Source organism: Salvelinus fontinalis, chromosome 39 (assembly GCF_029448725.1).
Source record: "Salvelinus fontinalis isolate EN_2023a chromosome 39, ASM2944872v1, whole genome shotgun sequence".
Taxonomy (NCBI): Eukaryota; Metazoa; Chordata; class Actinopteri; order Salmoniformes; family Salmonidae; genus Salvelinus; species Salvelinus fontinalis.
Window position 1 is genome coordinate 22,415,721 of NC_074703.1, and position 12,824 is coordinate 22,428,544.

The 12,824-nt window shown below is 45.5% G+C and overlaps 1 protein-coding gene across 1 annotated transcript in view; it reads right to left on the reverse strand.

Moving 5' to 3' along the window:
• Window positions 1–249: 249 nt before the first annotated feature.
• Window positions 250–12,824, reverse strand: part of LOC129838433 (DENN domain-containing protein 2A-like) — a 59,943-nt gene continuing 47,368 nt past the window's right edge. The window contains exons 15-20 of the mRNA XM_055905377.1: window positions 5,301–5,478; window positions 5,138–5,179; window positions 4,884–4,992; window positions 3,187–3,441; window positions 3,017–3,103; window positions 250–2,878 (exon numbers count right to left, since the gene is read on the reverse strand). Of these exons, the coding sequence (XP_055761352.1) occupies window positions 2,847–2,878; window positions 3,017–3,103; window positions 3,187–3,441; window positions 4,884–4,992; window positions 5,138–5,179; window positions 5,301–5,478 (703 nt within the window). The 3' untranslated portion in view covers window positions 250–2,846. The remainder of the gene's footprint in view (window positions 2,879–3,016; window positions 3,104–3,186; window positions 3,442–4,883; window positions 4,993–5,137; window positions 5,180–5,300; window positions 5,479–12,824) is intronic.

Below are 12,824 nucleotides of genomic sequence, written 5' to 3' on the forward strand. Positions count from 1 at the left end.
TTAATTTTTGTTATACTCTGACAGCTTTACGGTGCAAACTTGTGGCTGTGAGTTTGTTGTGTTGATGTGGATGTCCTTGGGGCATACAGGCTGGCTCACCGGGCAAAGGGTAAAGACGTGTGGCTGAGACAATACAAGAGTATACTCAGCAGTCAGCAGCTGTGTTATGTAATGCTTTCCCCTAGTGAAGTATTTGATCCTCTCTGAGGATCTGTTGAGTTTCAATGACTCAAAGCCCAGAACAGAATGTTAGACTATAAACTTTTAATTTTAAGTTCCAACCAAACACATTCCAAGGTTTATGAATACCAATGCCATCTATTTCTGTGAAACAACCTAATACCCTTTCAACTGTTTCTGTCTCAATGCGCATTGGAACTAAAACATATCCAGTTCCAAATCAGGACTCCAACCACTGAAGTAGTAGGTGCTAAGGGAAGGTGCTGGGGATAGGTGTTGGACTGTCCATGTTTCTGGAGAGTAGGAGGAGAGGAGAGGTGGAGAATCCATGGGGTGACAGCTGATGGATGTCCATACAGCTGTCGTGTTGGACCTGGACATGAAACCCATCCAGGGCTAATGCGGCATTCATGTCATGTCGGAAACTCTGAAAATTCCGACTTGCAAACCTAGCAGGAAGAGTTGGATCCCGAGTTTCCCACTTGGGAGATACCAGAATCAACCAATAGGAGGCTCTACGCAAATAACTTACGTTCATTTTACCTCAGAGTTCCTGAGTTTCCAACTTAACATGAATGTGGCATAATGCCCTGCCTTTCTGCCATCCTAAACAAGCAAAGCTTCAGTCTGCCACATAGACGTCTTCCTGCCAACTTTAAGCCTGCTAGCTAAATATAGGTAGCCTGTTGAACATGTAGGCTGACAAACATGCATGCTAGGAATGAGTATGCATCTTCAACTTCATACAGTAGATTTTAAGTTGTCCGTTTTTTAGACCCTCACTGTACTGACATGTATTGTACACAACACAGAAATAAACAAAGGAATTCAAGGGAAACAAAAGCCGTTGGTTTTGTCCGCAAATAATTCTCCAGTCAGAGGGCAGCAGGACAAATCCCATACAGCCACTTTACAAGTCCAAACACTAAAATGATATTGATAGGCATAAATCTCCGAATCCAAATTAACATGACAACATGCATTAGCCTAACATCAATGGTTTGACATTTGAGAGTCATTATTTCGAAGATCGATAGATGATCCTTCACTTTCTAGCGCCGTTTTGAACTTCTAACGCAATAGGTATAATAAATAATGGAGTGGTTTGTGACACTCGAGCAGCCGCTCACCGATATGTCAGCTCATTCTGCAGTTACACCTCCAACACCACCAATACATTTGCCATGTGGATATCGGTCAATGCTGGCTAACACTCAATCTGATTGCGTCCTGGTCAGAGTCTCATTCACAAGAACAATGGTCAGGGCAAAGTATCTGTATTCATCAAATCAACCATACTCATAGCAATTACATTATACATACACTGTAGTGCCATGTTAAAATAAAATGAACTACTGCCCTCCTGTGGCCTCTTAAATGCAGTTTGGATAATTTAGACTGGATAAGTACAGTATATAGTACAATACCAGTCTCTCTACAGGCTGTGCTATATAGTCTCCCAGTATACAGGATTATCTCTGTTGAGTCTATCATGTACACACTGCAGGCTTCATGTGTCCCTGAGGGCATGTCTACACTTGACACTTACATGCGACTTCTGCTATCAGAATATGAGGATCGGATTCAAAAGACAGGTGGTCTGATTGTGTTCAGAGATAGCTCCCTTTTCATTATAACGTTGGAGGAACTATGTTTCTAGCGTGTGAGGAACGTTTGCCGGCCTCATAAATGCAAGCCAGAACACAATGTGGACACGGTAGACACATTGAAATGTAGGTGTAGATGCATGCTATCTTTTAAAAAGCATGTTGACGAGTTAGTCAAGCAATTCATATTTAAGTTGGGCTTAATAGGAATAGGGCCAGCCTTTCTTTTAAATAGTAGAAAACAGATCATTCAGGCTACATTTATTCCTGTTATAGATTATGGTGATATTATATACATGAATGCTGCTACCAGTGTTTTGAAGCCCTTGGACACAATTGATCATAGCACATGTTTTATAACATCTGACAGTTTTGACACTCACCACTGCATCCTTTATCATAAAGTTGGTTGGACCTAGCTAAAAACACGTAGGTCACTTCGTTATTCTGTTTTTATTTATGAAGCCTTACTCAATAAACTACCAATTTTCTTAACAGCATTGTTGAAATATAGAATTGCGGATTACAACATTAGGTCACAGGGTTGGTTACTGCTGGAGACTCCACGTGTATCCATAGAGTTGGGTAAATCTGCCTTTTCCTACCAGGCCCCTATCGTGTGGAATAATCATTTGAATGTGCTGTTGTCTCTGGGTCAATTTAGGAGAAAGGCTGGGGATTTTTATATATAAATGTGTTTGTTTTTGTTTGATTGTTTATGTAATATTTTCTATTTATTAAATTTGGTGTTTTAAATAGTGTATAATTGTATTTCTGTATTGTTACCAGGGCACATTTGCAAATGAGACCTAGGTCTCAATGCGTTTCCCCCTAAATAAATACAGTTATATAAAATGTAATTATTTATTCGAAATTCCATGATCAGAACTCCATGATCAGAATACAAAAACTGCATTAACTGTCAAGTCTAGACATGGCCTCTGTCACAACAAACTCATTGTCAGTCGGTCTCTTGGTTCTTCAGTCATTAATGTGTCCAGTCCCATCTTCATCTGGCTGTAGACTACTGGTTTAACAGATTATCGGTCGAAGAGGGGATCACTTTTTGGACAGGAATTTAATTTTATTTCCTGGAGGTAAAAAAAAACACAAAAAACATGCCACCTTTTAGCACAGGTACATACTTAAACAATATGAGCAGCAGCTTGTCTTCTCACACTCTATTAAGACTCAGTTCATACTCTCCAATGTAATGTTGTAATCCTTACCCAGTCCTTTGAGGAACTTGTTAACCCTGCGATGCTCGTTACCATGAATTGAGTCCAAATATTCATGCAACCTCACATCAAACAGTCCTGTAGAAAAACAAACACACTTTGTGTTATCTAAAGTTGGACAATAAAGCTTTAGAACTTTGAATCTGAACTTTGACCCGTACCTCTCAGTGCCTGTCTGTGGTGCTCTCTCTCCTGGATGAACAGTCCAAACATCTGTGTCTCCATGAAGACCTCCAGGAACTGCCTCAGACTCTTAGACGACACAGACTTACGGAAGGACTCGCGTTGGAAGGAAGAGGGGATGGGGGAGGAGGCCTCAACCTCCCTTTGGGTGATGAAGAGCGGATAGTGGCTGACGAGTTCTACAAAGAAACGCACAAAGGCCTCGGACACAACGGTGCTGAGGTGGCCAGAGTCTGTGTGAGAGAGTGAGAGAGAGAGTCAAAATTGCTACAGTCCAAACACTGGTCTGTCTACCTCAAACTAATGGTCTCAAGGGTCTAAAGTTTGACCAGTTCTGAAATGGACCCGGGGGATGTCCTCCACGGACCCTACCTGAATAAATAAACATAGAGACCCGGTCCAAATGGCACTGAGGACAACCAGACCCAGCCCTGTATAGACCTGTCCAGACCAGACCTGATCTGAGCCGTCCAAGTGAGGGAACCAGAGGAAAAGTCAATTTTTACCGACTTATAGCGAAAACTAATATTAATAGCCTGGTGTTTATTTGCTTAAATCACTAAACACAACAGGCACTTAGAGACACGCTTCTATTTGAGTCAGGCATCTATATCCTTAATGCACACAGGTTTAGCAAATGTGCATACTTAATTGTTTCATTGCAGAATTTTTATCAATTTCTTAATTTACATTTTTGTCTTTTAGCAGATGCTTTATCCAGAGTGGATAATTTTTTTTCCTGGTCCTGGCATTGCAAGCACCATGCTCTACTAACTGAGCCACAGAGGACTATCATTTCCTGCACTAATGCGTTATCATTTACACACGGTCACATTTCTTTTGTCTTAATATGCCTCTATTTCGAGAAGGAAAAATAAGTTTCCTTGACAGAATATTTATTCTCCTCTTTGACTGTGCATTTCAGCAGTTCTTACTTGCCGCTGTTTATTTGAAAGAGGCGTTTATTTGCTGAAATGTGTGCCGTTGCCCGGCTATTAGGGACAGTCGGCTATTTGAGACTCAGCGTTTGACTGAAGTTAAGGTAGGCTATTAACTTAAGCTGTTAATGCACAAGCCGGGACCCGAGGGAGAGAGGTATTCTAGCAGCAGGCGGGGGAGGCGCTGTGCATGGAGTGTGTGTAAGTAGCGTGAGGTGCAGGCAGCTTGGAGAAGGGAGAGAGACAGCAGCAACCAAGCTGAATCACACTAGTTACTAACTTCTAGCTGCCAAAGCTAGGTTATTTATCATCAATCTGATTACATAGTAACTGTTTTGACTGCATCAAACCCAGAAGAAAAGCTACGTAAACTAGCTACCTAGCTAGTAGGGTAGTCTAACTGAGGCTACATAGGCTGCTCTTTGCCCATCTTACACAATTACAACAACTTCATTCAGAGTATTAAGTAGCAGCCTACCTGTTGGCTCTTGGTCATTGTAGCCTATCCTTCTCATTAACTTTAATTCCGTCATTTTAGTTCATCTTCCATTGATCTCCTAACTTGTTTGCCACGGCACACAGAGCCAGATGCTAGTGCCATTTTATGCTGCTGCTCAGGTTTTTCACAAAAATGGCATTGTTGTCGTCGGCCAATCACAAGTAATCAAAGGAGACAATTTTCTCTCTGGTTCTCTACTGCAGCAGTTGCGCGGGTTATCGCAACAGTATAATTGTACCATTAAGACCGTCTCCTCCTCGCTCTGACGCCAGTTCTCTCCTCCTCTCCAGGACTGTCTCTAGGGCTGACTGGAGTTTAGAAGGCAGGATAGAGTCCTCATCATCCAGCTGACATGGAAATTCAAGAGAAATACAGTATACATGATTAGCTAAATATCATAGACTTAGTTGAAGTGTACTCAATGAAGCTGCATTTGAGTCCAGAACTAGGCTAAATGTGTGTCTTTCAGGGTAATCAGTGAAGAAACAGTACTTGTCTGAGGAAGCGACTGTTTCCAAGGTCAACCACCAGCACCTGTAGAGTAGGGAAAGCAGCAAACTTCAATTCCTTATGGATTACAGCACCCCAAAACATATCTACAGTACATATATTCTCCTGTTGAGATTCGACCACCAGACAGGGGTTGTATTCTCACCTCCTCTAGGGGTAGCTCTGTGAGCTGAGGGAGGGAGCTGGACAGTAGCCCTACGATGAAGGGGGTGGGGGTACACACTATGTCCAGCATCGCAGGGGGCAGTACGGGGATGTAGGTGTGCTGCCAGGTGAACGGGTAGAGTAGAGCCACCACCGCATGGCAGCACTGAGACAGAGTACTGCAGAGAAGAGAAATGGTAAGTGATTCAAGTTAAAACAGTTAGTTAGTTATCCTTCAAGTTGAATCACAACAGGTTTCATGATATACTCACTGTATTCTTTGCTGCATACTAAAAAAGGGTCATGATTTGGCCTAGTTTTTTAGCTTGCTCATTAAGAAATGCAGCAGCCACGACCGTAGCCAAATGAAAGTTGTCTTGGGGGTTTGGTTTAATGTGGGTGACCTCGTGTGTGTGTGTGTGTGTGTGTGTGTGTGTGTGTGTGTGTGTGTGTGTGTGTGTGTGTGTGTGTGTGTGTGTGTGTGTGTGTGTGTGTTCGTATGTGGCAAGCGTTTGTACATTCACTGTGAAAAAACAGTATAGAGTTATCTGGAAGGGTGAAAGACTAACTTTAAACAGTCTAACCTGTCTTGAAGTTGCCTGGGTTAGGCAACTTATTTTGCCAATTAGCTTCAGTCTGCTGGTGTGTGACCGTGGCAGAGCTGGTTTGACCTTGGACGTCTAGCTCCGAGGCAAGTTAGGGACCATCAATAAATTACACAATGTAAATAGTTGCACACCTTTTAGTTGTCTCATTAATAGCATTTTACTGCAGTGGGCTAAATCAGGGTCACAGTGTTTCTTGGTAGTCTTAAACAAATCTACTTTGAAACAAAAGTATACACCTCACACACATGGTTATGGGCTTAACAAAAAGAAAAACACCTGTACCATGTCAGATATAAAGTTGATTTGTATTCCATTTTTTGTTTGCATTCCAATATTACACTATATAGATCACAGAAGACTGAACTATAACAAAACTGTTTGACATAGAAACACCGGATAAAAAAAAAGTTTATTATTTTGGTCATTTGACTGCAGGAAAGGGCTACATGCTTTCAATCTTTGTATATGCATTTTTAAATTGATATTTGGTTTGAGGTTAAGTCATTGAAATATGAAGCTATTGACATTGAAAAATATTGTCCCATGTACATTGTGTAATGTACATGGGCAATACGTTCGGGTCGCATGCCGCTGCGGTCCAAATTGATGATTAATTGGGTGCTGCGGGCATGTGAGCAGGATTGAAATAAACCCAACCCCCAAAAAACATTAATGGTTACCCTTCATTCTGTGACAATTTTTTTCTCTCTGTAACAGTCCTGACCTATTTATGTTAGTTTTTATGTGTTTTTGGTCAGGGCATGTGTTTTGGGTGGGCAGTCTATGTTATCTGTTTCTATGTTGGTTTCGGTTTGCCTGGTATGGCTCTTGATTAGAGGCAGGTGGTTTGCATTTTCCTCTAATCAAGAGTCATATTTAGGTAGGGCATTTCTCACTGTTTGTTTGTGGGTGATTGTCTCCTGTGATGTCTTCGTTGTGTTCGATGTTATTCACTATCGGGACTGTTTGGCTGTTCGTACGTTTCAATGTAACGTTCCTGTTCGTGAGTTTACGTTTGTCATGTGAGTTTATGTTCAGGTTCCGTTCTACGTCGTTTTGTTATTTTGTAAGTTTTGAAAGTGTTTTGTTTTCGTGTCATCAGTTTTCGTATATATAATAAAGATGGCATATTTCCCTGAACCCGCATTTTGGTCAGAAGATCCTTCTCTCCTCACCTCATCTGAGGATGAGGAAAGCGACACCCGTTACAGAATCACCCACCAACAAAATGTGACCAAGCGGTATGGGAAGAATCGACGGAGCAACAAGGACTTCTGGACTTGGGAGGAGATCCTGTCTGGTAGAGGACCCTGGGCGCAAACTGGAGAATATCGCTGCTCTCGTGAGAAGAGTGAGGCAGCCACAGCCCAGGAGCGCTGGTATGAGGAGGCAGCTAGGAGACGTGGATGGAAGCCGGAGAATCAAGCTCGTAACCGGAATTATGAGGGGACTCGTCTTGCACGGAAGCCCGAAAAGCCCGTGAGTAACTCCCAAAAATTTCTTGGGGGGGACTAAAGGGTAGTGGGCTAAGGGCAGGTAGGAGACCTGCGCCCACTTCCCAGGCTAACCGTGGAGAGCGGGAGTACGGGCAGACACCGTGTTACGCAGTAGAGCGCACGGTGTCTCCTGTACGTGTGCATAGCCCAGTGCGGGTTATTCCACCTCCCCGCACTGGTAGGGCTAGATTGGGCATTGAGCCAGGTGTCATGAGGCCGGCTCAACGCGTCTGGTCTCCAGTGCGTCTCCTCGGGCCGGCATACATGGCACCTGCCTTACGCAGGGTTTCCCCGGTTCGCCTACACAGCCCGGTGCGGGTTATTCCACCTCCCCGTACTGGGCGGGCGACCGGGAGCATTCAACCAGGTAAGGTTGGGCAGGCTCAATGCTCAAGAGAGCCAGTACGCCTGCACGGTCCGGTATTTCCGGCACCACCTCCCCGCCCCAGCCTAGTACCTACAGTGTATACACTACGCACTAGGCTACCAGTGCGTATCCTGAGCCCTGTTCCTCCTCCACGCACTCTCCCTGTAGTGCGTGTATCTAGCCCGGTGCCTCCAGTTCCGGCCCCACGCACTAAGCTACCAGTGCGTCTCCAGAGCCCTGTACACACTGTATATTCTCCCCCTACTAATCCTGATGTGCTTGTCCTCAGCCCGGCGTCACCAGTGCCGGTACCACGCATCAGGGATAGAGTAGGCTTTGAGAATACAGTGTGCCCTGTTCCTGCTCCCCGCACTAGTAGGAAGGTGCTTGTCATTAGCACGGTGCCTCCAGTTCCGGCACCACGCACCAGGTCTACAGTGCGCCATATCCGGCCAGAGCCATCCGTCTCCCCAGCGCCATCTGAGCCATCCGTCTCCCCAGCGCCATCTGAGCCATCCGTCTCCCCAGCGCCATCTGAGCCATCCGTCTCCCCAGCGCCATCTGAGCCATCCGTCTCCCCAGCGCCATCTGAGCCATCCGTCTCCCCAGCGCCATCTGAGCCATCCGTCTCCCCAGCGCCGTCTGAGCCATCCGTCTGCCAGGAGCCTGCAAAGCCGCCCGTCTGCCAGGAGCCTGCAAAGCCGCCCGTCTGCCATGAGCCTACACAGCCATCCGCCAGACAGGAGTCGCTAGAGCCGTCAGCCAGACAGGAGCCGCTAGAGCCGCCCGCCAGACAGGATCTGCCAGAGCCGCCAACCAGACAGGATCTGCCAGAGCCGCCAACCAGACAGGATCTGCCAGAGCCGCCAACCAGACAGGATCTGCCAGAGCCGCCAGCGAGCCATGAGCAGCCAGAGCCGTCAGAGAGCCATGAGCAGCCAGAGCCGTCAGAGAGCCATGAGCAGCCAGAGCCGTCAGCCTGCCATGAGCGTCGAGAGCCGTCAGCCTGCCATGAGCGTAGAGAGCCGTCAGTCTGCCATGAGCGTCGAGAGCCGTCAGCCTGCATGGACCTGCCAGAGCCGTCCAAACAGGACCTGCCAGAGTCCTTCAGCCGGGATCTGCCCCTTGTCCCGGTGTTGCCCCTTGTCCCGGTGCTGCCCCTTGTCCCGGTGCTGCCCCTTGTCCCGGTGCTGCCCCTTGTCCCGGTGCTGCCCCTTGTCCCGGTGCTGCCCCTTGTCCCGGTGCTGCCCCTTGTCCCGGTGCTGCCCCTTATTCCGGTGATGGTCCTTATCCTGGTGCTGCCCCTTGTTTTTGTGCTGCCCCTTGTCCCGGTGCTACCCCTTGTCCCGGTGCTGCCCCTTGTTCTGGTGCTAGCTGTTTATTTAGGGGAAGGTAATGTTTGGGTGGTCAGTGGAAGGGGTAGAAAGAAGAGGGGAGTGACTATGGTGGTGCGGGGACAGCGTCCTGAACCGGAACCACCACCGTGGTCAACTGCCCACCCGGACCCTCCCCTGGACTTTGTGCTGGTGCGCCCGGCGTTCGCACCTTGGGGGGGGGGTACTGTAACAGTCCTGACCTATTTATGTTAGTTTTTATGTGTTTTTGGTCAGGGCATGTGTTTTGGGTGGGCAGTCTATGTTATCTGTTTCTATGTTGGTTTCGGTTTGCCTGGTATGGCTCTTGATTAGAGGCAGGTGGTTTGCATTTTCCTCTAATCAAGAGTCATATTTAGGTAGGGCATTTCTCACTGTTTGTTTGTGGGTGATTGTCTCCTGTGATGTCTTCGTTGTGTTCGATGTTATTCACTATTGGGACTGTTTGGCTGTTCGTACGTTTCAATGTAACGTTCCTGTTCGTGAGTTTACGTTTGTCATGTGAGTTTATGTTCAGGTTCCGTTCTACGTCGTTTTGTTATTTTGTATGTTTTGAAAGTGTTTTGTTTTCGTGTCATCAGTTTTCGTATATATAATAAAGATGGCATATTTCCCTGAACCCGCATTTTGGTCAGAAGATCCTTCTCTCCTCACCTCATCTGAGGATGAGGAAAGCGACACCCGTTACACTCTCCTAAATATCTCGCAAATCTCTGTTTTATATATTTATACTTTGTAGTCAATTTTGAATATTTTTAGAATATATTTTAATGACTCATATTAATGACACATAGGCCATTTTGTACCAGAGAAGATGTTTATTGCCATCAGTTGCTCTTTAAAAAGTTTGTATTTGAGTATTTTCACCACTAGTGAGAAAGTGTGGTGTCAAATATTTATTCCTTGTAGCTGGGAAACACTAATGAAGTTCTATCAACACGTTGTCTGTAGTACTCGCACTACAAAAACTCTTGACCATTGTTACTTTCCCTTCCAGGATGGCTACAAGGCCCTCCCCCGCCCACCCTTCGGTAAAATCAGATCACGACTCCATTCTGCTCTGCCGTTCTTATAGGCAGAATCTCAAACAGGAAGTACCCGTGGTAAGGTCTATTCAACGTTCTGACCAGCGTTTGCGGAAAACTGAAAGCGTGAACCACCGCATTTAACACGGCAAGGTGACTGGGAATGTGGTTGAATGTGGTTGAAATGTGGTTGAATACAAACAGTGTAATTATTCCCTCTGTAAGACAATCAAACAGGCAAAACGTCAGTACAGAGACAAAGTGGAGTCACAATTCAACAGCTCAGATTCGAGACGTATGTGGCAGGGTCTACAGACAATCACGGATTACATGTCTCAGACACCGACTTCTTGCCCCCGGACAAGCTGAACACCTTCGCCTGCTTTACGGATAACACAGTGTCACCAATGTGGTCCACTACCAAGGACTTTGGGCTCTCGTTCTCCATGGCTGACGTGAGTAAGGCATTTAAGCGTATTAACCCTTGTTAGGCTGCCATCGAGACAGTATGCCTAGCCACATCCTCAGAGCATGTGCAGACCAGCAGGCTGGAGTGTTTACAGACATATTAAATCTCTCCCTATCCCAGTCTGCTGTCACCACTTGCTTCAAGATGTCCACCATTGTTCCTGTACCCAAGAAAGCAAAGGTAACTAAACTAAATGACTATCGCCCCGTAGTACTCACTTCTGTCATCATGAAGTGTTTTGAGAGGCTAGTTAAGGATCATGTCACCTCCACCTTAACTGACACCCTAGACCCACTTCAATTTGCATACCGCCCCAATAGATCCACAGATGATGCAATCACCATTGCACTGCACACTGCCTATCCCATCTGGACAAGAGGAACACCTATGTAAGAATGCTGTTCATTGACATCAGCTCTGCATTCAACACCATAGTACCCTCCAAGCTCATCATTAAGCTCAGGCCCTGGGTCTGAACCCTGCCCGGTACAACTGTGTCCGTGACTTCCTGACGGGCCGCCCCCAAGTAGTAAAAGCATGAACCAACACCTCCACTACGCTGATCCTCAACACATGGGCCCCACAAGGGTGCATGCTCCAGCCCCCTCCTGTACCCCCTGTTCACCCATGACTGCATGGCCAAGCACGCCTAACTCAATCATCAAGTTTGCAGACGATACAACAGTAGTAAGCCTGATTACCAACAATGACGAGCCAGCCTACAGTGAGGAGGTCAGAGACCTGGCAGTGTGGTGCCAGGACATCAACCTCTCCCTCAATGTGAGCAAGGTAAAGGAGCTGATCGTGAACTACAGGAAAAGGAAGGCTGAACAGGCCCCCATTAATATTGACAGGACTATAGTGGAGCGGGTCGAGAGTTTCAAGTTCCTTGTTGTCCAAATCACCAAAGAACTATCATGGTCAAAACACACCAAGACAGTCGTGAAGAGGGCCCACAATATATTTCTCATGGGTCCCCAGATCCTCAAAAAGTTGGTTAAATAAAGGTTAAATAAAGGTTAAATAAAAAAATAAAAAAGTTCTACAGCTGCACCACCAAGAGCATCCTGACCATTTGCATCACCGCATGGTATGGCAACTGCTCGGCATCCGACCGTAAGGCACTACAGAGGGTAGTGCGTACGTCCCAGTACATTACTAGGGCCAAGCTTCCTGCTATCCAGGACCTATATACTAGGCAGTGTCACAGGAAGGCCCAAAAAAGGGTCAAAGACTCCAATCACCCAAGTCATAGACTGTTCTCTCTGCTACCGCATGGCAAGCGGTACCGGAGCGCCAAGTTTAGGTCCAAAAGGCTCCTTAACAGCTTCTACCCTCAAACCATGAAGACTGCTGAACAATCAATCAAATGTCCACCCGGACAATTTACATTGACACCCCCTTTGTTTTTCCACTGCTGCTCCTCGCCATTTATTATCTACACATAGTCACTTTACCCCTACCTATATGTACAAATTACCTTGACTAATCTGTACCCCCGCACATTGACTCAGTATCAGTACCCCCTGTATATAGCCTCGTTATTTTTATTTTATTGTGTTACTTTTGCTTTTTTACTTTAGTTAATATTTTCATAAGGGCTTGTAAGTAGGCATTTCAAGGGAAGGTCTACACCTGTTGTATTCTAGTGAATGTGACAAATAAATTGATTAGCCACTTTAATTATGTTTACGTACTGGGTTAATCATTTCATATGTATTTACTGTTGTCTGCTGTATTTTAGTCAACGCCACTCAAACATTGCTCATCCTAATATTTACATTGCCATGCAAAAAGTATTCATCCGCCTTGGTATTTTTCCTATTTTGTTGCATTAAAACCTGTAATTTAAATGGATTTTTATTTGGATTTCATGTAATGGACATACACAAAATAGTCCAAATTGGTGAAGTGAAAAAAATTACTTAAAAAATTCAAAAAAACAGGAAAGTGGTGCGTGCACATGTATTCATCCCCTTTGCTATGAAGCCCCTAAATAAGATATTGTGCAACCAATTACCTTCAGAAGTCACATTACTAGTTCAATAAAGTCCACCTGTGTGCAATCTAATTGTCACATGATCTGTCACATGATCTCAGTATATATACACACACAACACCAGTTCTGAAAGACCCCAGAGTCTGCAACACCACTAAGCAAGGGGCACCACCAAGTAAGCGACACCG